The sequence below is a fragment of the Centruroides vittatus genome, unplaced genomic scaffold (assembly GCF_030686945.1).
Source record: "Centruroides vittatus isolate TY-2023 unplaced genomic scaffold, ASM3068694v2 contig_1832, whole genome shotgun sequence".
Classification (NCBI taxonomy): domain Eukaryota; kingdom Metazoa; phylum Arthropoda; class Arachnida; order Scorpiones; family Buthidae; genus Centruroides; species Centruroides vittatus.
The window spans coordinates 1,031,797-1,058,938 of record NW_027121128.1 but is presented as its reverse complement, the minus strand read 5'-3'; the positions used below and the strand labels follow the sequence as shown (position 1 = coordinate 1,058,938).

Genomic DNA, 27,142 nt, shown 5'->3' with positions numbered 1-27,142 from the left:
TGTGTGTCAACAATGTGATGTTTGGACGTGAGTAGTAAAGTGTATTGAGATTCGGGGTTCAAGTTTTGAGCTTGTTTTGAATGTAACACGTCATTCGTTGTTGTTGTTGTTGTATCGCTAAACTACTGAGAATAATATCCATGTTCATACAAAGTTTATTGCTTACCTATACTATCATTCCCCAAGATAATTCCCTCTCATCCTGACTCACCCTGCATAATCCACATTCTACATTAAAAAAAAGATGATGATAAAAATTATTTTAAATCAGTCAAGAAACTTGGACAGAAATAGTTTATTATGATAATTGATTATACTAAGTTGTTAAAAAATTATATCTGTACATTATTCAGATGATATTGTCCAATGTTTGACATGATATATCAATTGGACACTGAACAAGACCCACAGAACTAAGCAGTTTCGTCGAATAGTTAAAACTAGAAGAGGTCTGCATAAAACTCAAATTAAAAAAATTGAAATTTTATAAGATATTTGAAAAAATACTCGACAGTGATTAGTTTTGATTGTACAATTAGATGATTATTCGGTTTCAATTGTTCTTCATTAATTGGCTATCTCGATAATTGTTCCATTGTTAATAAAATGCAATACTGACATTTAATGTACAATATAAGACAACATATGTACAATTTAATACGATATGTACAAATATAAGACATTGTTTATTATCCATATAAGTATGTGTGCTAAAATAATGTGAGAAATTACAAGATAGTCACCACTGCATTCCAATCATGTGAATTGCATTAGAATGTTATTACGATAACATTAGAATTCATTTAATTCTCTCTCTAACTGTTTAACTTGGAGACTACATTCTATATTTTAACCTTTTTAAAATTTTTAGAATTATAGTTATAAATTTTTTAACAATTTTCTCAAACTGTTGTTTCATTATTTTTATTAGTCGTCCTACAAATAAATGGATTTTAGTTTTGTTAATATGAAAAATGATTGCAAATACGAATCTATGAATATAGAGTTTCTACTATTTGAATATTTAAAAGCTAAACATAACCATAGTTTTATGGAAAGATATTTGTATTTTTAAAATAATTGATGTTATTTTATTGAATCGTATAATCAGTGGTGATATTCGAAATATTTAACAAGGGGTTCGCTAGCAGAAAATTTTTCCCTGACAATCACCGACAAATGAAATGGAAGTTTTAGCTAGAAATAAATACAATGGGGATACTATAGATTACCACCTATGGAATTTCGGGTCTTTGAGTATATATCTGAACTTAAGAGACCGAGACGAGTTCAACGATACCCTACTTTTGGACCGGAGACGAAAAATAATAAAGTTATCATACTTTTTTCCAGCGATCGTGCGATGATAGGGAGTCGCGTCGCTCTCTCCGCTAAGTCGGCTTCGCTATCGCGATCGGGAGTCGCGTCGCTTGCCGTTAAAATTGCCTTTAGTAGACGTTTCCCCCCCTTTTTTTACTTTGTTCATGAACTACCGTGAATCAATAACTAGTGACGTTCAGCACATGGCGGCTTGCCGGCAGCTCCACTCCGGGAGGTCAGTCGGGAGCACGAACAGTGGGAACGGCCACCATGTTTGCTGCCATAAGTAACATTAACCGAAATGGCGATTGTGCGATGATCGGAAGTCGCGTTGCTCTCTCCGCTCTCGTATCGCGTGTTTAACCCTATTGGAGATGACCGTAGTCCGATGTCATGGTTTGCAGACTTTACCGCAAGATGGCAGTACTAGCAACTATGGTGCCGTCTTCATGAGAGCATTAAAAAAGTATGGTAACTTAAAAAGCATGATAATTCTTTTATTTTTCGTCTCCGGTCCAAAAATAGGGTACCGTTGAACTCGTCTCGGTCCCCTGAGTTCAAATATATAATCAAAGTCCTGAAATTCCATAGGTGGTAATCTATAGTACACCCAATACAATACCTTTTCTTGCGATATATCTAACAATCAGTGGCGTATTTGGAACGTAACGAGCCCTGGGTGAAGACCAGGTGACAATGGTATTTTAATGCCGTCGACCTTTTTTTTTGCTTTTAGACAGAGAAATTCTTCGCCGCAGAATGGCACTCCTCGTTATAGACAGATGTTATCATCTCTCGAGATACATTATCCTTTTTCTTTCGCTGTCCATAGCCCGACATGTGTTGCACAGCCATCTTGTATTATCTCACGCGCGTGGCATTCTGGGATCTTTCTCATGACTGGATCTACTTTCAAGAACTCTCTTAAATCGATCGCGATTAAACCTCGTTTCGGTCGAGATTGAAACGGTCGAGAGATATTGCACCAAGACATAGTCCCCGACCTTGCTCGCAATCTAGATTGAAATGCTCGGTGCAAACGGGGTATAAGGCCCTAGTTTAGTAGTATTACAGAGTATAATACGTATATTTTAATATATTTAAAAAAAAAAAAAAAACAAACCAACTGAGAAATGTTCTGTGTGTTTAACAAGGTTTGGGAAACTGAAAATTTTAACGAGTTCGAGCGAACCCGTTCGGAAAACTGAAAATTTTAACAACGGGTTCGGCCGAACCTGTGCGAACCCGTTGAATATCACCACTGCATATAATCGTATTAAATCATTTGAATAAAATTAGGGTATGTAGTGTACACATGTTATTTGCAAGGAAAGATACCAATATTAACAATTTTTTATTTTTCTGAAGTAATATATTTGTTTAAAGTATATTATATAACTAATTCTATTTTAAGTAAATGAAGCTATACTGGTATCAATATGTATATTGTAAATCTCCATAAGTGATTTACAAATAAAGATGATAAAGTTTATTTGAAGATATTATCTTTAAAATAGGAGTGTGAATTGTCAAAACATCATCTTTTGCAAATATTTATCAATTATTTTTGATGATAAACAACATGAACTATTGCAGTTGAAGTTATCTTCCATTTCCTGGACCACAGAGAAATGCAAGTGGTTACTATTGATCCAATCAGATTGGAAAAACGGTCAACAAACCAACTTATTTTTACAAAATATAAAAAAATATGATCTGTATTTTTGTCTTGTATTGTAAGTAGAGTTTAAGTTTTGTCCATAGATCATTCTGCCATTGACAGTGAGAGATCAGCTCTATGGACAAATTTTTTGTATTGATAATCCTGTTTTGTGCACATAAAGTAAAAATTAATTAGGTTTAAGTTAATTATATACTGAATTAAGAATGTTTGATGAATATTTTAGATCATTTAAGCACTTCCTGGATGGTGTAGTTGGTTGAATTGTGGAGTAGTGCAAAGATCTTGGGTTTCATGCCATGTACTGTACATAAATTTAATTTTTCCAAATATGAAGAAAATCTTATTCTGTAATAAATGGCTTGGAGTTGGCTACCAAGCCCCCAACTCCAACTCAGAATTTTAGATCATCTGATTCCAACTTAGGTCCTGCCTCTAAATAATAATTTTAAAATATATTTGATTATATTAATCCAGAATGACATTTCATCACTATCAAGTGAATCATCAGGCATTCCTATGAAAATTGAAAATATAGTAGTTATTTTTTCCACAGAATTTTTCATTACTACCACTGTCATCATCATCATCAACCATATATTGACACACACTGTTTTACAGTAAAGTATTCAAAAATACTAGATTTAACTTGTCTTCATAGCCATTTTGTATTGGTCTTTTGACAATAAAAATTTAGAATAAACTAAAACAATGTATTTAAATATCAATTTTTGAAAAAAAAATTGAGTGACAAGCAAATATTTATTGTGACAGCATCATTGTGCTGGGCTGCTATTTTTAATCATATTTTTTAATTTATTTAATTTAAAATATATATTCTTCACTTTCAAATTAGTAGTGTCTTGCCCCTGTACATTATACTTTGCCTTTAGCCATTGAGTTGTGCCGGTCATCTATCTAACTCCTTTCGGGCGTAAATTTTTGAATTGAAAAATGTGACTTCTGGTTTGCATTAAAAATTTGCATATACAGTGGAACCTCACTTAACGAGCATAATTCATTCCAGAATCTTACTCATAATGCGAAACACTCGTTAAGTGAAACTTTAATTTTTCCCATATAAATTAATGTAAAATATGATGATGCATTCCATGCCGAAAAAAAATACTCAAATATTTTATGTATAATGTTTATTCAAAGAAAATTATAGAATATACATTGTTAAGGAGTGTGAATCATCATCATCATTTCTTTTAGTGTGAAATGAACCAACCTGGGATGTGAATTTGATTTGAGAAAACAAAAAAATCGAAAAAATCTCTCTCATAAACAGCCAAACGATATGCTAAATTCTTGGGCTATGTAAAGGCTATAATTAAATATTAGCAATTAATTAATTTGACTAGAGGTAGGCAATTATGCTGCCATCTGATATTAAATTTAATAATAATAATAATAATAACAAATAATTAATTCTTTAAAAACTCTAAAAAACTTTAGATTCACAAGTAAAAATAAACTACTCTTTAACTCCGATTTCGAGTGAGTTATTTAGACAAAAAAGGGACGAGAAAATGCTATACTTTAATCAACTTTATTTTATCTCCCAAATGCATTTCGCAAACGCCTCATCAGTGGGTAGTTGAGTGCTGGTAACTTCCGTTTCTTTTATGTCGGACGATGTTTTCCCAGCATGCATCTATCTGAATACCGTCATTCAGATTGATTAAATTTGCATATTCTTTTATACAAAAATGTTCTATTATTCTACGTTTTAAACAATCTTCTTCTTTATAAAGTATTTTTATGTTATTTCTATCTATTTTACAAAAATTATTTTTATAATGTAGGTACCACGGCGATTCTTCTCTTTTTAATCTTATTGCTGCCTCGTGCTCTTTTAAACGTACTTCCAACTTCCTTCCGGTTTCTCCAACGTAAGACTTCGTTTGGGGACAAGTACAAGATAATTTATAAATTACACCTGCAACATCAAGTTGGTTTATCATATTAGCATCGTCTTTGTTTATGACATTAACCATATTCAACAATATGTTCTTTTGTTTTGCCACGATACATATAGAAAACATCGTCCGACATAAAAGAAACGGAAGTTACCAGCACTCAACTACCCACTGAGGAGGCGTTTGCGAAATGCATTTGGGAGATAAAATAAAGTTGATTAAAGTATAGCATTTTCTCGTCCCTTTTTTGTCTAAATAACTCACTCGAAATCGGAGTTAAAGAGTAGTTTATTTTTACTTGTGAATCTAAAGTTTTTTAGAGTTTTTAAAGAATTAAGAATTTTACCGATTCCATTGCCTTTCTAAATTTTTGAATTTCAACAAATAATTAATTTTTAATTTAGATGTTTCTAAAATTTAATTTGGAGTTGGTCATTAAGAGTTTGGCATGTCGTTTGGCGTGTTTATTATATAACAGGCTATGGTTGTTGATGTTTATACGTAATATATGTGAATACAAGTTTGGAAAAATGTGTGATCACAAGCGACACTGAAGATACTAGCGGAACGAGAGCTAAAGACAGACTGATGGAACATACGCACGATCTGGGACTTCCCCTCTCCTTGTCACTCATTATGCGAAACGTCGCTCGTTAAGCAAGTCATTTTTTTAAATTTGTTTTGCTCGTTGCGCAAATTACTTGTTATGCAAGGTGCTCGTTAATTAAGCGAGGTTCCACTGTAGTTAATTGGTGCCTCCTGCCCTTAAGCTTTCTGTATCTGGTCTTGGCTTTCATCTATCTAACTCCATTCTTGAGATTACGGAAGGACAGACAGATGACAGTGGGAGTTTATAGGTGTATAATTTTTTTAAATTGTAGCCCAATCAGTTATATGCAGAGAAAGATCACAAAGTAAGGAAATCATCATAAAATAAGGTTTTGGGAATTATAGGAACTCCTGTAATGAGAGATAGGAGATTAATGCTCCTATTAGGAACATAATATAAAGTACTGTGCATAATAAGAAAAAACAAGAGTTGAAGTCTGTTCATTTTTACCAACTCCAATTCCATGATTCTGACTCCACATCAAAAATAATTGTATTAATCCATTCTTGCTCTGTTCCACCTCTGACCATCTCCATTATGAGTTTATCGTTTATTTATTTGTTGTCTTAAATCAAATGTTAGTATAAGTTGCTGAATTATTTCTCAGGATTTATTGAAGGTAATTTGTAATTAATTAAATATTCAAATAAGTTCTAAAGGGAGACAAACTGCATTCTTGTGTAAAGATTAGTAATCAGAAACCAGTTTTAAATTTAATTGAATAATTTAAAGTTTGGAAAGCAGTTGACCCAGAATGGAACTTGAACTTTTGTATGGAGTGATAATCTGGCAGTTTAGTCTTAAGTTTGACAAATAATTTGGGTTTTGTTATACTTTATATCAGGGATGGGCAACCTTTTTCTATGTAAGGGCCGCATTTCAAAACTTTTGAACTGACGCGGGCCGCACACAAGAGAAAAGAGGGGGGAACTGTCGGTAAATCACAATTCTTTATTCATATATAATTATAAATTAGCATAGGTATACTTAATATAGCTTCTGGCACCGATCTAAACGTAATATATCAGAAATATTTGGTTAAATATCAGTCACTGCTAGTTTTAAATTAGTTTTGATGTGTCTGTTAGCCGGTTTCTTGTTTTAATTTTTACTAAATTCATTGCGAAAAAACTTTTCACAAATATAAGTTGTAGAAAATAATGTTTGAATTTTTGTCGAATATCTCATTAAGCTGGGAAATTGATATATTTATTCATACTTTATGCCACGCGGGCTGCAAAAAATATTACTGCGGGCCGCATGCGGCCCGAGGGCTGCGGGTTGCTCATCCCTGCTTTATATAATATACTGTATTATATAGATTGAGATAGCCTCCATTTTAGCATAGAATATTTAAGGGTTAAATTAAATTTATTTGGTTATTGCAATGTGACACATGGGTGATCTGCTGAGGAGAGAATGCCTCCCAGGAGGTCTTTTAAGGAAAACTGGCCTCTATTTAGGTGTCACTAACATGGAGAAAATCCGGAAAACTCCACATGGCCAGCCTGTTGGCAAAGTGCAAACTCACAACCAACTACCAGTGTTTTTTGGTTTTATCTACTCTGTCACTAGTGGGCTTAGAAAGAATATTTAAGGAAAAAATATTTACTGTATTTTTAAGCCACCCTTCACCTTTGGCAATAAGTCCAAATTTTTTTTTACTGTATTCTAGTTGGCAAAAAAAAAGGTAAAGTTAGAATGTACACTTCTATTTATCAGGGAAAGAAAGTTTAAAAGAAGTAATTTACAAATGAAAATGCTAATGTCTCACAGACACAGCATGATAGCTCATTCATTTGTCACATATTGATATGTGATTTGATAATGTTTTAAGTGATTTTACATTTCAATTGAAAATTGAAAAATTATTGTCATTCCATATTAAAAAGTATTAAATCAAACAAAAAGAAAAAATTCACCACTACAAGTGAAGTGTGACAATTGCAATTGTCAATGCCAAGCATTTTCCCTGCAATTTTTATAGTATGAGTTTAGTTGCATTGTGTTTGTGAGACTCAAACTTTTTTTTACAAAATTTTATATATATAAAATATTAAAAAAAAAGGGTGTCTGGGTTTGTGACCTAGCATGACTAATTGAGAGTTAAAATATGTACATAAATATATGCAAAAGATGCTTAGCCATAGCAAATAATAATAAAATAAAGCATTGAAAATCTGACTGATTGGGACAAGATTTTTGATTTGTCTGTATTTTCAAATATATATGTAAATTAGCATTTTAAATAATGTAAACTCCAAATACACTACAAATCAAGTTTGGTATTTAAGTTCAAGCTAATATTTTACAAGGAGTATAGTTACATATACTCATATAGTTACAATCACAATCTAATTTATTGAATCACTATATTTAAAGAAAAAATATAGGAATCATAATTTCTAAGTTAAAAAATTAAAAATTCTGAATGAATGTTAGAACGTTAACAATGAAGTTACCATTGAAAGGGTTACTATTCCCTGTTTGGGGATTTTCTTTACTTATAAAAATTGCATCTTACATATGTTTGACAATATGAACTAAAATTTAAATAAATCTAAACACTTAAAAGCTGGAGCAGTTGATTAAAAACACTGCATGCTACTCATACTCCAGCACACAAAATTTAATGAAAGCACAAATGTTTTCATCTGCTTTAAGGGGACTTTATTGTTTTTTTACTTTATTTTAATTTAAAGAAAATAATTTGCATTCAGACTATTTAAATGCTTTTCTTCACATTTTGTTGGGAAACACATTAATTTACTGTAAATTATTTTGTTCCACATAATGGTTTGCTTGCTTAGGAAAATTGAATTTAATTGGCCATAATGTAAGATTTAATCTACACACACATTGTTTGCACCTGTGCTACTGTTTGATTATTACAAAGAATATGAATTTTAATAATAATAATAATTCAGGTAGAAGTAGTCTTCATATCAGTTTAAGTCAAAATTTATTGAAAGTTTTCCACAGAATAGTTTTTGTAGTCATTTCTTTTGCATAGAAAATTGTTTCTGTATTATTATATATTAATAAAAATATTAACTTTTTTCAAATCTTAATATAGTATTTTATATACTATATATTTTTTAATTATTATAAAAAATATTTTTATGGTTAAATAATTAAAACTTTTTAGAGTTTCAGATTTTGAAGCATTGACAAAATAGTATAAATATTGCTATTTATGTACAGTACACTTAGTATTAAATAAAAATAAATTGAAGGAAAAAATTTGTACATAACTGAAAGTAATTTTATTTCAAAGAAATTTGTCTAGAATGAGCTTGTTTAACACACTATGATAGGTGCTGTTGTAAATATGCTGAATGAATGAGGGTCAACAGAAAAAGGCAAAAGATATCACAGCACATACAATAAATATTTACCAATGTGAAAGAGAAGATTAGGTGGTTAGTTTAATTTTGACATAGGAACATATTTAGATTAAACTATGCCAGATGTCAGATGTAGCTGAACCATAAATATGCTTTTTGACAAAGTATATAGAAAGAGCTTAGGACATGAATGCTGATGAGAATTATGACCAGTTTCATTAACCTTTTTTAAAATTTAACTGACCTATTAAACCTGTTTAACAGCTGAAAGTATTCCATTCAACTTCCTTAATGTTAACAAAGCATTAAACTGACACTATCGAGATCCAGTTTTGAAGCATTGATGTTTCTAATGGCTCATTTGCTTGAAATTAAAATGGAAGATTATGATGGCTTTGATTCAGAGCTGTTGTATATTATGTTGAAAATATAGATCCATAAAAAAACTATTTATCATTCAAATAATTGTTTTGAACTTTTGAATGGTTATTGGCTTACCATTCTTTTATTAACACAAGCATTTGCGTAACAAGTAATTACATAAACAATCAAGCCAATAAACATTATTAATTAAACAGTAAAGCTAAATTCTTATCAGACTATGATAAGGCTAATTTAAATGCCCACCAGTGACTTGAGTGGATAAAACTACTGAATACTGATAGTTGGTCATGGTTTTGCCCTGGCCAACAGGCTGGCCATATGGAGTTTTCCGAGTTTTCTTCATGTTAGTAACACCTAAATGGGGGTCAGTTTCCCATAGAAAGTCCTGAGAAGCATCTCCTTTGGCAGGTCGCCCACATGTCACATTGCCAAAAGCAAATAAACCAAACTAATCCAAGTTAATTAAATAATTCAGCAATTTTGTGTAAAAATAGAATGAAAGTTTTTTTTGTGTTTTCTTTAGTTTAATTGGAACACTCAGTTTGTATATTTTCAATTATACTTTTACATAGCAAAACTCTGATTTATTGGAGCTCTCTCATATTTATTCAGTATAAATGAATTCTAATAAAGCTGATTTTTATGGTGGTTTTAAGAAATTAGAATTGTATTTATTATTTATACCTTTATATTGATACTTTTGAATTAAATCAACAATACTCTTCTCTACATTTGTACAATTTGAGGTTCCTACTCATTTCAGTTTTGGTTCAGTCATACTGCAATCAATGTTCAGTAATCTGACATCAGAGAGCTAGGATGAAATTATTAAGGAATTAACAATATCTTCCGATTTAGGACAAAATTTTGACACGAATATTGATATTGGGCTTGAAACTGAGATTCCTTTTGCTATATCAATAATTGATAAATACTGAAAAATATTGAATACCAAAATATAGTATTAAACGTTGATACCCTAGATAAATACCAAAACTGATAAAATACAGGTAACCCCCGTATAACATGTGAGTTATGTTCTAAAAAATTGCTGTGATATGTGAATCTGTGTTATATGAAACAAAGAACTAGTACAAAAAGGGGGGTTAAATTCCAAAAATTAAAAAACATGCTATTATATTTTCATAAATAAGATAAATATTTTTTTTTAACAAAATTAAAACAATGTCTGTCCAAAAAGGAACCACAATTTATTTTCCTGCATTCTCAGAGAATACACACATTCTCGGCAACTGACCTTTCTTTTTAGGCTGCTTGTTGCCGGAAGTTAAAAAATGTCTTTTTAAAGAACACAAAAAACATTCAATTAAAATTACAAGTAATTTCTAAAAAAGAACTGGTGACATACAGACTGTTGCATACATCCATCCATACTTGGGGTTGTTACTGCTTTTATCTACTGAGAAGTGCTGGAAAATGTAGATTTTCTAGCTAGAAAATCTACATTTGTAATTTTAATTGAACATTTTTTGTGTTTTTTAAAAGGACATTTTTTAACTTCCGGCAACAAGCAGCCCAAAAAGAAAGGTCAGTTGCCAAGAATGTGTGTATTGTCTGAGAACGCAGGAAAATAAATGGTGGTTCCTTTTTGGACAGACATTGTTTTAATTTTGTTGAAAAATAATTCTCCAATCCGACAAAAAATTTACAGAATAAATATCTTTATTAAAATTTTCTTAAGAAGTGATACATATTAATATAAATTAAACAATGTTTTCTTTGTCATCACTAAGCACTATTAACTGAAAATTTTTTATCTACATAGCCAAAAATGGGACACAATTAAAGTCTTAAAGTATACTTGTAACGGTGTGGATTGTCCCAACAGTCGGAGGTGCGGTTCGATGCCTAAAAACCGGTGACTGAATAAAGTATGGAATAAGGAAAAACATCTGGCAACTTCAAAAGCACAAGCATTGAGATCTGGCAACCCTGAAACAAGTTTCGAGAAGGCCCACGTGTATCGACAGAAGGCGGGAAAAGAAAATTTACATACTGTACTTAAGTACTAATAGTTTACAAAAATTATGCATGGAAAAATGATAGTATGTACGCACTCGAATGAAAAATATGAAATGAGGTATCTTTTGCACTTTATTTCACATTTATTGAACTGTTGTACGGGGATTTCCCTATTTTCAAATTAGATAAAGCTTACTTTTAATAGTTTTTATTATAGATTTTTGTGAAACCGTGTTGTATTATTCTTCGAAGTATCAAACACAAATTCGTGTTAATAACAACCACTTGGCTTTTTTCCACCTTTATTTAGTTGATACGGTACACGTTTCGGGCCTTATGCCCCTCATCAGTCAACAGTTCTTCCCCCAGTATGGCACTTGTACACGGTAAGTTTGGACATTACAAACTCGAGGATAAAAGTTATAAAATTCTTTTACATTTTGTTGTTCTCTTGCACTTCTTAGTTGATGGTTAATACACAGTACATTTTCAAAGGTCGTTCGAGCACTTTTGGCTCGTTTATGTTGAGACAGAATCCAGAAAATTTTTTTAAAGGACAAATTTGTAGACCAACTTTGGGTATAAGTTTTAGTCTGAACTTTCCCCTGTTGAACGTTGTTTAGGTTTTGCGACATTTAAAATTTGCATAACTACATGGGTTGAAACGAAGTGAGCCTCCTTTCATCCTTGTGATGTGTTCTGTGCCCATTACACTGGTTGAGGTACGCAAATGTTCTTTTCCTTTCTGTTCTTTCTGGTGGTATTCGCCGTTTCTATAACAATGGCTATTGTTGATTTTTGTGAAACCGTGTTGTATTATTCTTCGAAGTATCAAACACAAATTCGTGTTAATAACAACCACTTGGCTTTTTTCCACCTTTATTTAGTTGATACGGTACATTTGCTTACCTCAACCAGTGTAATGGGCACAGAACACATCACAAGGATGAAAGGAGGCTCACTTCGTTTCAACCCATGTAGTTATGCAAATTTTAAATGTCGCAAAACCTAAACAACGTTCAACAGGGGAAAGTTCAGACTAAAACTTATACCCAAAGTTGGTCTACAAATTTGTCCTTTAAAAAAATTTTCTGGATTCTGTCTCAACATAAACGAGCCAAAAGTGCTCGAACGACCTTTGAAAATGTACTGTGTATTAACCATCAACTAAGAAGTGCAAGAGAACAACAAAATGTAAAAGAATTTTATAACTTTTATCCTCGAGTTTGTAATGTCCAAACTTACCGTGTACAAGTGCCATACTGGGGGAAGAACTGTTGACTGATGAGGGGCATAAGGCCCGAAACGTGTACCGTATCAACTAAATAAAGGTGGAAAAAAGCCAAGTGGTTGTTATTAACACGAATTTGTGTTTGATACTTCCAGTTTTTATTATATTTTATGTTGTACGAGGGTTATGCCCAATTCTCGAACTGTGTCAGAGTGAATCGTACTATAGAAGTGCTGTGTTATACGGGGGTTACCTGTACTGACTTTTATCAACAACGTTGAATATCAATAATTCAATATTTTTTAATTATAATAAATAACTCTACTACTTTCAATGTAATAATTTCCTCAGCTGTCAGAAAATTGCATTAGTGTGTTAAAAATTCTGGAGGGAATTGTTGCCAAGGAGTTCAAAACTGATATATCAAACTGAAATTAATAAATATTTAGAATATTGATATTGTAAAAATTTATCAGGTTTTGTTTGATAAATTGGTTATTGGCACAGCACTAATTGTGAGAAATGCAACAACTCCCTCTAGAATTTTTAACACTAATGCTATTTTCTGACAACCTGGGAAATTATTACATTGAAAGAAGTAGAGAAGTATAATAATTAACAAATATTGAATTACCAATCTTTTGTATTTATTTACAATATCAATATTGTAAATATTTATCAATTTTGATTTATCAGTTATTGGAATAGCACTACTACTGGTACTAGACTGAGAAGCTGTTAAGAAACATTTCATCAAATTGAATTGAAGAAGATTGATGAAATGAGTCTATCTAATGAAACATTGATTCTTTTAACTAGTTTGAAAACATGCTAATAAAGATTGATGAAATTTGCCAATATTCTTTTGAGTGTATACTGGACAGTATCTAATAGGTTGCTTTGTAGTAAATCAATTTCTTACAAATTAATTTTGAAAAATTTCAGTATAGTTGTCAGTTTTCATTTGTGCACTACTAGCTTGACTTTATCATCTGATAAGAAGTAACATCATTTTACTTCATCTTCTATTAATGGAGAAAAAGGTTTTAATCAGTTGATAATAAGTCTGATGATTACAGAGGATGGGATATTATCTTTCTTTTTTCAGATATAGTGAAACCTAGTTAACTTGAATCGGTTAGGGGAAAATTTGTGAGAGACCGAGACCTCACCTCATGATGCAAGAAACTGATTGTTAAACTGATGTCAACGGATGGGTGATATATTCCCCTGCTTGAAGCTGGGGAGACAGAAATTGGGTGCTGTAGAATTTAATTGTTACATTTGGTTACTGGGAAGAGAGGAGTGATACTGATCAAAGTTTTTGTGGGTATCCAACACTGGGTAAAGAGAAAGAGTAAACACTTCCTCGGAGGGAGAGGTGGCAGGGACCTTATGGATGCAGCTGTATCTGCAGCTGCGTCCTCTCTGAAAGGGTAGAAAATCACATTTTCTGTGATTTGAGACCTATCCTTGGGGAGAGCAGTCTGTATCGAGGAGAGAGGGTGTTTAACACCCCCGCGGTCTGGATTGAGTCGTCAAATTGCTTTCTAATTATGTAGCCTTATAGCCCGATAAAGACACTGGCAGTTCCTTTGGTATTTGAAATAATTATTGGGTCAATTGTATTTATTATATGGATGGGTATATGAGAGAAATGTAAATTGCTGATGGACTTTGGATATATATTTAAAATAATTAAAATGTAAATATTAAATAAGTTAACAAAATGTTTTAATATGTGTTCTGCTATACAGAACAGGTATTCCAGCTACCCTAACAAATTTCAAAACAGGTTGATGAAAATTTATGTATTGAATATACTCCTAAAATATTTTATAAAACATGTTAAAATTTTATAATATAAAAACATTGTTTTTTTTAAGCTACAAAAAAAAATAGTAATGATTTTGTAGCTAAACTTTTAACTTGTCTCTTAGTTGTAACTCTTAAAATATAAATTTTTATAATTTGAGTTAAAATTGTTTTGAAATTATTCTATTATAAATAAAATTCTATTATTTAACTGTATAATAAAACTTAATTTCATTTGCAGATATTAGCTATTGAACATACATGCAGTTGCAATTATTATCATTCACTTATTCTTTAAAATCTCATATCAATAGTCATAATTGATAAATGCCAATATAATAATTGATTTCAGTTTTGAACTTAAGTTGTAATTTATTATTATTGTATGTAAACAGCAAAAATGAATTAAAGTAGAATTTTCGACATGCACACATCTTCATGCAGAATGTTTCACACAAGGTGTTACACGTCAATAACTTGGAAAATATTCTTCTAATAAAAAATTTATAAAAGTAAAAGTTTAATGTTTTTGAGGAGCCTTTTAATCCTATAAAAATAAAGTTATCCTTTCTTTTGGGTGGGGTCGGTGCAACTTTAAATTTTCAAATGGAACCACCCCATTATTTTATATGTTTGGATTCAATATTAAAAAGTAATAAACTTTTATCGAGAACATACTTTTTCAAAGAAATGATGATTGATAAATTTACGAGCACATGTATTATTATGTTTTGAAAGATAATGGTCTAATAAAAATGCAACTTTTTCTATGAGCTAATTAACTTCTATTCCTTTATTGTTTCAGTTATTTAACAAATGTTTAGAGAGGTGTCCACTTTTGCTTAAACATTTCAATAATCCAGTAACAAATTTTTGTTGAACAAACTAACAGCCTGGCATTATTTTAGCACTCACATTGCTTAATCTTTGTGTGTATCTTGAATCAGGTCAGTTAAAACAAAACAAAAAACCCCATAGGAAATAATCATTTGGCATCAGACTGGTGATTTAAATGGCTATGAAATTGGTCCTCCATATCCAATCCATTGTTCTACAAACATGTCATTTAAATTCACTTTAGAAATTAATACAAAAATGAATATTACTTTTGAATCATATTAACAATTGATTAAAAATTAAACATTAACAACTTTGAAATCTGTTTCAATTAATTAACTCATAAAAAGTTGCATTTTTATTACACATTATCTTTCAAAACATACAAATACATATGTTTGTAACTTTTGAAATTATTTTTTTATGAAGAACATTGTAATAAATGTTAGTTATTTTTAATAGAGAATTCAAAAATATATTTTAAAAAAATTGGACAGTTCTATTTGAAATTTTGAAGTTGCCTCCACCCAGAAGGAAAATAAGACTTTTAAAAGCATTAAAAAGGCTCCTTGAAAATATTAAACTTTCATTCTTATCAATTTTTTTATTAGAAGCGTATTTTCTGAGTTATCGACTTGTAACAACTTACATGAAACACTGCATATATATGTGTGGTGTATGTAAGGTGAAATCATTCCATAAACACCTTTTTGGCTGCTGGGATTTGCTTTTATTTTGCTAACATTTTCAGCCTAGTGTAATAGGCCATCCTCAGGCTGCAATTTTTTGGAACATCTTAACCATTAAATATTGTTTCAAAATGGAATACAATAAAAGGTAATCCAAAGGGAATTATTCTGCTGAGGTTGATGTATTTTATTGTATGTAGGGTACCTAACAATCTTATATATTGTGGCCAAGCTTGGGCTTGATATCATTCCAGGTTTGGTGAGGTGTTCAAATTTAGTGGAAGTTTGTTGATGAATTGGCAATATACTAGTAATACCCGAGAGCGTCGGATTACTGGACATGTCAAACAAGCAAATGGCTAGATTATCAAGATTGCACTTTATGTAATTTGCATCATCATTTCATGAAAGAATAAATTTAGTCTATCAGGTTTTGCAGAGATGATATTATTTAAGTTAAATAGTATAAAATCTATTAATTAAAAGAATTTAATATTAAAATTAAATAAAACTATTGTTTATCAATAATCCTAATAATTAAGTCTTTTAGCCTGATGATGATCATCAAACATGGGTGAAAACATTTGCTTTTGTGTAATTTTGTAGTTTCTTGCTGGATATTGGTTTTGTGTGTAGTGTTTATTTAGTTTATTGTGATTATTTTGTATTTAGTGTTTATTTACCCAGTTTGAGTAGTTAAAGTAAATTGTGTATAATAATTTTTTTGTTAATTTTAGAATTCTGTAAGCTAAAAGTAGATTCAGAGTATAACTTAACTCTAAATTCTTTCAAACCATATAATCTCATGTTATCAGTTATTTTATCTACATATTCCAACTGAAGCTTTATTCTAGATGTATAAATAATCTGTTATTTTTATTATGTCAGCTGGAGACAGGCAGTATGTTGATATCTCAGAACTTGAATTCAATTTGTTTCTAGAGGGTGTTCAAGTTCCAAAGCAATTTTTCCCATAAAGAATAACATAAAATGAATTAATGTTTCCAAATTCCAAAAATGCCTATTTTAATTCTAAAATATCATGATTTAAGCTGAAATAACCCAAGTAAATTCCATAATTAATGCATAAAAGAATGAAAATAATAATAATAGATTAAAGACAACAAGTAAAGTAAATAATACATAAAATACAGTAGATGAACTGTGTGCAGCTAGTATAATGCTTTCAACATATGCATTTAATACATGTTCCAAATTTGTACCAATGAATTTTTGTTGTTTTTAGCCTAAAAATTATGTTTAGTGGCTCAAAAAGTAGCAAGTAGCATAATAAAACTTAACCCAATCTGGTAACACTGCTGCATGAGTACCCATGCAGATATCATACATTGTATAGTATGACCATTTTTATACTCAAGTTTCAAGAAAAGTTTGATTTCTGGGACAAAATTTCCTCAAAGAAATTGTTTGGATTCAAAGTTGTTTGCCTTTGGGGCATTCAAGATCTGAGGTATCACTGTACACTGTCCTGGATCTCAATATAGTTAGCTATATTTATTTTTTACTACATTAGAAATGTTTTGCTTTTCAATGCTTTAACTTATATTATTATTTTATATTATTTTTAATTTAAGTGAAATTTTTTATTTTACAGAGGAATCTGCGGGGCTATACATTTGCTCGGCTTTACTTTCAAATTAAAGAATATGAAATGGCCAAAAGGTAAATAGATTATTGTATGTTTAAGCAGCTAATGTGAAGTAGTAGTGTATGAATAAGGCCGCGACTCCACTAGCCGTAAAAGGGCCGTAAAACCCCTCACCGTAAAAGCTTTTACGCCTGAGCAGGTCGTAAAACCAACGTAAAAGCGAGTTGAGCAGTGTTCAACTCGCTTTTACGTTGGTTTTACGACCTGCTCAGGCGTAAAATATCATGGTCACGTGATTAAAAGCTTTTACGGTGAGGGGTTTTACGGCCCTTTTACGGCTAGTGGAGTTGCGGCCTAAGTGTGAAATTGAGAAGACTAAAATATTTTTCTGTAATTTTACAAAAAAGTGAGTTTTAAAAATTTTTAAATATATTTAATATCAGATAGTTTTCCTTACATAAGGGGGAGAGACTTTGTACATAATGTATAATTTATTGGTGAGTTTTTTATTAATCTTAAAAAATAGTGAGATTCTTAATAAATAATAGCAATCTCATCATTTTAAGAATAATGAAAAACAAATCATGTAAAGTTTTTCTTATTTTGTGAAATTCTAAAGATCTTACTGTATTTGCATGCAAATAAGAGCCTGTGAAAATTGATTGTTTTTGCAATTTTGAAACTCATTTCCTGCTTTACTTATAAGAGCATATTTTGCTGTGTCAATTAAAATTAAATGTAAATTATTCTAATACTGAATAAAACTATTTAGTGACATCTCTGTGGTAACTGTTATAAAAATAAATCCAGCAATGAGTTGCTTAAGTTTCCTGGCAACATTTAAAACTGCATGTAGCACCATCTGTTACGATATTTTATTAAAAAAGACTTTTTATATTTTTAATTACTATAAAATGGCAAAAAGCTTAATTTTGAGGGGTGGAGATGGATTTTATAAAAAATTGTAAATGCCAATAACGACCTTACTGGAGATTGACATACGACAGCTCTTTATCTCCCTCCTCATTGACCTTTAACCACCAAAATTTAATAGCATTAATTTCCTTAACACACAAACCTTCCTGCAAAATTTCAGAAAATTTTTGACAAAAAGCACAGAAGTTATTAAGTTTCAAAGTGGGTGAACAAAATTGTGCCCTATGCAAACACAAAAAAATGAGCAATTATTTATTGTGACATTGTCACAATTCTAGGCTGTAATTTTTAATCATATTTTTAATTTATTTAAAATATATGTGCTCCACCTTAAATTAGTACTGTAGTGTCTCACCCCTGTACATCATACTTTTTCTTCAAAAATAGAGTTGTGCTAGCCATCTATTAAGTGCTTTCAGGAGAAAAGTTTTGAATTGAAATAACGTGATTTCCGGTTGCATCAGTAGTTTGTATATAATTAATTGGGGCCTTCTGCCCCTAAGATTTCCATATCTGGTCTTGGATTTCATCTATCTAACAATGTTTTTGAGATTAAGGAAAGATGGACAGACAACAGTGGGAATTTATATGTCTGCAGTTTTAACAAGTTGCACCCCAAAAACACAAATACACAAACATTCATACATACAGAAAACCTCCAAATTTTTTTGCATTTCTTGACATTTTAAGGTTTCCTGAGTGCAAAAATTAAAAATCTTGGAGGGGGGTCATTTTTTGACTAATTGCCTTACTTTTCCTCTGTTATATATAACAGAACCATAAAAGTAATAGCCAAAATTTAAAAAAAAAAGTGCTTCAGAAAGTATGTAAGTTATTTTAAAGATAGGGAGGTGTTTTAAATATTTTGTGAAGTATAGTGCTGGAAATATGGTATAGAGATACCATATTTACACTCTTACGTGTACTGAAATACAGTATTTTTATTACTTACTATATGATATCAAGGTTTATTCACTTTCAAATGTGTAGAATTTATTACTATTTTGTAATATGTATTCAATTGAATCTGTATTTTGTCTTATTATGAAGTCTCTTGCAAAATGCTTTCATTTTGTAAAAATATGTAAAATAATTTTATTTCTTTATTTGACTGTTGTATGGATTACTCCTGGTGGAATTTTGGGACTTTGAGTATATATCTGAACTGAGGGACTGAGATGAGTTCAACGGTACCCTACTTTTGGACCGGAGGCGAAAAATAAGAAAGTTATCATATTTACAATTTCTTGCCTTTCACAATGCATTCTATGCCATTTTCAAGTCTCGAGATAAAAAAACATCCTGTATACTCAAAGTCCTGAAATTCCATCTGGAGTAATCTATACAACATCTCTTTATTTAATTTGAATATATATAATAGTTGAAAATAAATAGGAATGGCAATTGGCAACATCAACTGTTTGATCATTTTTTGGGAAAGTTTAACATGTAATAATGTGTTGACAAGCCTCATTAAGCAAGTTTATCAATATACAAGAATACTTCTGCAGTAAAAATAAAATGTTGGATGACTGCTACTGAAATTTGAAACATTGAAAACAGATCAACAAATTAACATTAGATTTTACCATAAGCTTGGGATATTTTGTTGCTAAACTCTAAAATTGTTAAGAATGGTCTCTGGTAAAGGAACTTGAAGACAAGAGTATACGAGTAGTACAAGGGATTCAATGAAGGTAAAAGAAATAGCACTACCTCAGACTATTTCCTCTGTCAACCAAAAAGTATAACTCAATTTGTAAGATATAAAAAGGGTTTATCAAACTATATATGGTTAAAACTACACACTATGGTAACAATATGCAGAAATATTACATTAAAAAAACCATTTGCACAATTACACCTTAGTTCTCAGATCTAAATAAGTCTTTGAAATCCAGAATTAGACTAGACTGTCAGCAATCAATAGATGATCTTGCATAAGGTATGATTGTTTCACTTTTCACATATTCAAGATCCCTCATGATGAATGTGCATCATGTAATGCATATGCCAACAGTACCCAGCTATAAAGAGGATATTTAGGCTTGTATCTATACTAAATTATTTAGATAATGGAGCATGATGAAGGCCTATTAAGTAGGCTGAAAACATTAGTTTGCATTAAAATACTACTGGAAAGAGAAAAGATATTTTTATATGAGTTCTTTCATAAAATTTAATATAAAGAAAATGTAATAACTTTAACTTTTTTTTTTGAATATTATAGATATTTATCTGGATTCTTAAGTGTGAGAGAAATGCATGCACTTGGCCATAAATTAATGGGACAAATTCATGAAGCAAAACATAATTTAGAAGCTGCTGTTCAGTGTTATAAAAGGTAACAACCAATTAAGATTTTCATATTTGAATGAAATTTTATTAGATCAGTGTAGAACAGGGATTCTCAAATGCAGTCACCAAAAAAAGTTATTGCAACTATTATGGAGCCATTGTGTCTTTCGTAACTTTTTGCTTATTAACCTGTCCCGTGTTGAAATTTTTCTGTGTTGCGTGTTGCACCATGTTGAATTTTTGTCGATGTTAAGCCTAATGAAAATTACATGTTTATGAAAAGATAATCGTGGCTATTGTATTGTCCGAAATTATATTTTATTTTGCGCAAACAAAATAGATATATTAAGTATCATCGAGACATTTGTCGTTTTAGACAATTTTTAACTGAAGTTTATCTTGGGGTAATAAAATTCTAAAAAACAGAAGAACATGGATGTTATTGCAAGAGATCCTTATTGCATTTTCACAAGTATAGTCATGAATCATTTTCCATATCTGCATATGCATTCATGGAAAATGTTTTCTGAGAATCCCTGATCTAAAATCAAATATAATTGTTAGATTGTATTATTTAAATTGAGTATTGGAAGTTTTTAAAAATATCCCCAAAAAGTTATTTATGAAAAATTAATTATTGAATTTTTGGGAAATTAATATATATCAAATAGAAGGTGATAAAATTATAAGAATATTTTAAAATTCATGTAAAGATTTGTAGAATTACCAGTAATTATTTTTTCTTTATTCTATAAACACATTGATGTAGTAGTAGTTGATGTAGATTAGATTTTAATTATCAATAATCAGTTAAATTTCTTACAGTAATAGGAGGATTTGCAAAGATTTTTAAACAAAAATAAACTTTATTGTAGTTTTCTATAAAATTACTCAGAGGTAAATTTTTTTCATTTATATACTAATTCAAGGATCTGATTTTTTTTTTTAATATGAAAGATTAAATCTATAAAAATTAAACAAGCTTCGGAAAGAAGGGAGGAAAAATGTTCAATTTTAATTTTGGATATGAAAGTGGATTATAAGATAGTTTATATCTTGAGTGTTATCTATTGACGAAATCAATCATTTGGTCGGTGTATGACCGTAAAACATGATCATTGTTCTCAAGATGAAGTAAATTTAGAAGATAGTATGATGTAATACCTTGATTTATCAGATATTTTGGCATTTTATCAAAGGTCACTAAAAAATTGGCCCAGATAGTATCTGAACCAGACTTTTTTTTTTGTTTGTTTGGATCGTTAATTTTTTGGAAGGCTTTATTGTTTATATACTAGAATTACTTTAGATATTTACTAAATTTTATAATAAAAAAATGTATATATAAATATTTACACCACTTTTCAGATCTGCTGAAATTGATGGAAATCAAAAAGATGTTATTCTTAAAAGTAAGTATTAATTTTCTTTTTATATTTTAAAATAATTTTAAAAATCTTAAGAAATGAAATTTGTTTTATTATCTCCATATTTATTGAATTTATTGTTTTTAATAGTCTTTGTTTAAAACGAAGAAAAATTACCAATTGTTCTGAATAGTTTTATGTAATTATTGATTTTCAGATCACATTTGAAATTTCATAATTCAGTCACATTAATAGTGATGTGATTGTTACAAACTTTGTTAGACTTCTAAACTTCCTCTAGAGTTAATAAAAGCCTGTATATCTGCCTTTATTGACATGTGTTACTGTAGGACATGTTCTCTCAAGCAACCTTATGCTCAGTTCTACGAAATTTTCTATTTTTATTTTTTAATGATATGTAGGAATTAAGGAAATCTTTCAGTTTATTATTCTAGAAATCTATATTATATTAATCTTTGAAAAACATTTGAATATAAATAATTCAGACTCCTTTCAAAGAAATTTAAAAAAATTAAATTAAATTATTGATACTTATAAGCACCTTCCACCTTTGCCAGAAGAAAATCTCTCAGTTCATTGAATCATGTTCTCATGGAAGAATTGTTTCTGTCTATAAATTATTAATGTTTGGTAGAAACATCAGTGATTTTGTTGAAATTCTAATAATTAAAGATAAAGTAATTAATAAATATCATGCACACTGATGCATTTTTCTCCAGTTTTAATGTTGATTTCTTTATTTTTTTTTTATTGTACATTATTAATACACTTGTTTTCTTGTATTTAATTTTGGTAGTTTTATACTTTTATGTATATAATTTCAAATATTACAATTTATACTTCTGTATACAGTTAAAAATGTTTGATCTGGCATAGCTTGTTAATGAACTATATTCTTATTCAAAAGTGGTGCTAAGCTGTTCTTTAAAAAAAAATTTTTTCTAAGTAAAATAATTTTGGTATTCTGAAGTAAGCATTGCTATTATTTATATTATTACAGTGCCAAGTTCTCAAGAAAGTTTTAATTTATGAAATAATTAAGAAAAATAAGTTTTACAATAGAAAGATCATATGAAATGTAATATTTTCTTTTATTTATACTTATTTATGACATTTTCCAGTATGTGAACTCTATTCCAGTCTTCCAGTAGACCATGAGACAGCTAAAGTAAGTTCAATGGATATTTTTAAAAATAAATTTGGATAGAATTTATTATTTAAATTTAATAAATAATGTAAAATATCTCTTATAAAAAAAGTTTTCTGATTAACAAATTTATACATATATTTACACACACACATATATAAATACTGTGATGCTTTAAAAAACTGAAAAAGTAAGAATATTTATTATATAAATAACCTTTTATATGAATATAGAATTTTAATATTTTAAATTGAAAAATTTTGTTTGTAACCAAACTAAATGGAATTTTATTGAAATGTGGCTGATTTAACATTGTCAGTGGGTGAAAAAACACAGCAATGGTAATAGTTATAAAATTTATTTTAAAATCTAATTTACGACTGTAAATTAGATTTTAAAATAAATTTTATAACTAAACATCTTTATCTTTATGCTGATATAGAAACATGGAGACTTTGTATAATATAGACCAGAGGTGGCAAACTTATGGCGTGTGTGCCCACACTGACACACTCTATCTAGCATGTAAGATATAATACAATTACGGTTCATCACCTGTTTTTTTCAATTAAAACAATGCCTCAAGGAAAAACACTAAGAGTTGGAAATATGTGAAACTTACCAACTAAAAGGATCAGGACACTCTCTAAGACAAATTTCAGCAGCTATAAATCTATCAACACATGCTGTGTGAAATGTGTTAACTCAGGGTGAAAATTATGTCAGCATAAGCGATGTGAAAGGCCTAAACTCCTTAAACCTAGAAACGAAAGCAAGGTTTTTCAGCTACTGATAGTCAACAAGTTGTCTGTCAGAGAAGCAGCATCAACCTTGCCAATTGCAGTTTCACCAGTAACTATATAGAGATGTATGCATAATCATAAAAATGCCAAATTTACAAAAATGACTGCCAAATTGAAATTAACACAATTTCACAAAACAGCTAGATTAAAGTGGGCCAAAGACAAGATGACTTGGAAAGAAGAGTGGAAACAGTCTTTTCAGATGAAAAAAAATGGAATTTGGATGGACCTGATGGTTATAGTCACTACTGGCATGATTTGAGGAAGAACAAAGAAGTCAGAATGAGTAGACAGCAAAGTGTGGTCAAAGTGAGTAGACAGCAAATCTGTGATGGTGTGGGCAAGATTTGGATGGGGAAGTAAAACAGATATTCTATTTATAGAAGGTAGAATGAACTGAGAAAAGTATCAAGAACTGTTGTATCAAAATTTAATAACTTTTAAATCATTTATTGGAGGAGAAAACTGGCAATTTCAACAGATAATGCTGCCATTCATACATCAAAGTCAACTAAAAATTGGTTTGCTGAAAAAAAAATTAATGTAATTGATTGGCCATTATGGAGCCCTGATATGAACCTGATAAAGATTGTTTGGGGCATTATGAGTTGTCTCGTTTATGGCCAAAACAAACAATACAATACTGTAAATGAATTGAAATTAGCTATTATGGATTGTTGGGAAAATATTAAACAAGAACAACTTCAAAAACTAGTAAAATGTATGCCTGATAGAGTATTTGAACTAATTAAATCAAATGGTGGACCTACAAAATATTGAAACATCACATTGTTTTTTGTGCACATGTGTTTATACTTTTGAAACAATCAAAAATTGAAAATCTGTGATAATTTTTTTGTAATTGTCAGATTGCTCTAAAAATTTCAGAAAATGTTTAAATTAATGTTGTAAACAATATATTAATATAATAAATACATTACAATTGTTGATGTTTCTGTTATTGAAAAAAGTTGGGTGTGTTTATAATTTTGAAACAGGCTGTAATTATCAAAATTGTTAATAAAAAATCAATGGTCTTGTCAATGCTTCATTTATTTAATGACAGTATGCTTTAGTCATAAATAGTGCTTGTCTCATTAAAGTGGGAAATTTTAAAAAATTATTTTCAAACTAGAAAATAGTAATAAATAATAAAACAAAAAAATGAATTTAAAAATTAAAACTAATTGTTAATAAAATTAACAATTTCTTTTATTATTTCTGTTAGTTAAACATGATGATTTTTTAAAAAATAGTGAGGAAAATTAATGTTAAATTTAGAAGAAAACATTAAGTTTTAGATATAAAATTGTTTGTGAATTTTCATTGAGATAAAATTTTTATGATGTATTAGTGTAAGAAATAGATGATTATAAAATTGTAGATTTGAGAATAAAATAAAAATCTTTTTTAATGTTAATAAATGCTTATAAGAAATATATTGATGAAATATTTAAAAATTATTGAAAAAAGGAAATAACGTGGAAAATCTATGGGAAGATTTATAACTTCTTATATTGTCAGTTAACAGGTAATGCTAGGATTTCTTTGTTAATACAGAATATTATTGTTCATGTAATATATAAGATTTTTCAAGAAAATGATGATAAATTTTTATTTTTATGTTTAGAAAAATAAATAAATAAAAAAAAGTGTATTCATATTTGTGAACTTGCTTCCCCCCTCCCTTTCCTCTTTTTATCCTGTGGGCACTAAGCAAGGGACTTTTTAATCATGCCTATTGTGAGTTTGGCCAAGTCCCACAATGGGTTGGCCAGGTGATGAGGAACAGGGCCCGATACATCTGGGACCACCTCTTAATAAATTCTCAAGGTTGCTTACCCAGATTTGATCCTTGGTTCCCAGAGTAATAGAATGATGCCCTAACTACTTTTACCATCCAGCCATCCAAAACTGCTATTGACAATAAAACAAATAAATGAAAAAAGCATACAAAATACATTGACACTGTTATAGTGCATTTACTGTGTGTAATTTAAATCTTTATTTAACTCTATTTAAAAATGGGATATGTTATTATTTTTAATACACCTTTGCCAGATTGTTCAATAAAGATTGAATAGGCTGGTTTGTAAAATTAAACAGATGATCAATTTTTACATTGTGTGTACTGTAAATATTAAATGTTACATAAATAAATTTACCATGGTATATTTTATATTTGATAATTTGTTTATATTCCATTTTTTTTAATTTTAAATGATTTAGCAGCTTATTTAAAATTTTTATATTTTAGTATTGGGCAGATCGTGCTGAACAACTTTTTCCACATCATGAAGTAATTTTCAATTTAAGAGTAAGTTTTTATTAATCATTTTATCTTATTCACATCTGACAATATACTACATCTAAATTAAGTTAAAAATTTCTGAAATGATACTAGAACTTCATGATATATATATAGCTATTATAGCTATTAAATGCAAAACTCTAAATTTTAATTTTCGTTTATTGATTTACACAATATATAAAAGTATTTTTTAAAATTAATTTTACACGATCTTTATTTTATTAAAAAAATGTCTTAATAAATAATAAATTTTGTTTTTTTTAATACATAAATTAACATCTATTGAAATATATTTCTAATGTAATTTATATAAAAATTTACATTCTGGCCCATCCTGAATGAATTAATATATTAAATGATTCAAATCAAAAATCTAATATTATAATTGTTATAAAAAAGGCTATTTATTAAAATTATTAGTTAGTTAACTCCTTGGGACTCCGGCGAATTAAATACTTTTTAATTTTAATGTAGTTAAACATAAAAACGAAAAAAAAATTATAGAAATGTGTTAATTTTGAAGAAAAAGCTTCAAAGTATAATTTCCTTTGTCTCGCCTTAGCGCGAAACTTGACACCGATGTGTCATTGTTTACACAGCTGGATGACCTTGAGAACAGCTGGTGTCGTCTTTCGCGGGACATTTTCATGAAACTCTCGGGAGGAGAAGGGTAAAAAGTAGGGTGAATACTAGATGGCGGTATATTTCTAAATATTTTTTTAAAATTACGATTTTAATTGAAATTTCCGACCCCCCCGACTTAATTAAACGTATATATAATAAAATCTATTAATTAAAAAAATTAAAAAACTATTGGATGCTGTTTTT

General features: G+C 29.6%; 1 protein-coding gene across 1 annotated transcript in view; it reads left to right on the top strand.

Annotated features, from left to right (window-relative positions):
* Positions 1-27,142, top strand: part of Nup358 (Nucleoporin 358kD) — a 113,192-nt gene that overhangs the window by 3,956 nt on the left and 82,094 nt on the right. Inside the window, exons 2-6 of the mRNA XM_067264277.1 lie at positions 17,438-17,505; positions 20,598-20,711; positions 22,034-22,077; positions 23,175-23,221; positions 26,261-26,320. Coding sequence (XP_067120378.1) covers positions 17,438-17,505; positions 20,598-20,711; positions 22,034-22,077; positions 23,175-23,221; positions 26,261-26,320 — 333 coding nt within the window. The remainder of the gene's footprint in view (positions 1-17,437; positions 17,506-20,597; positions 20,712-22,033; positions 22,078-23,174; positions 23,222-26,260; positions 26,321-27,142) is intronic.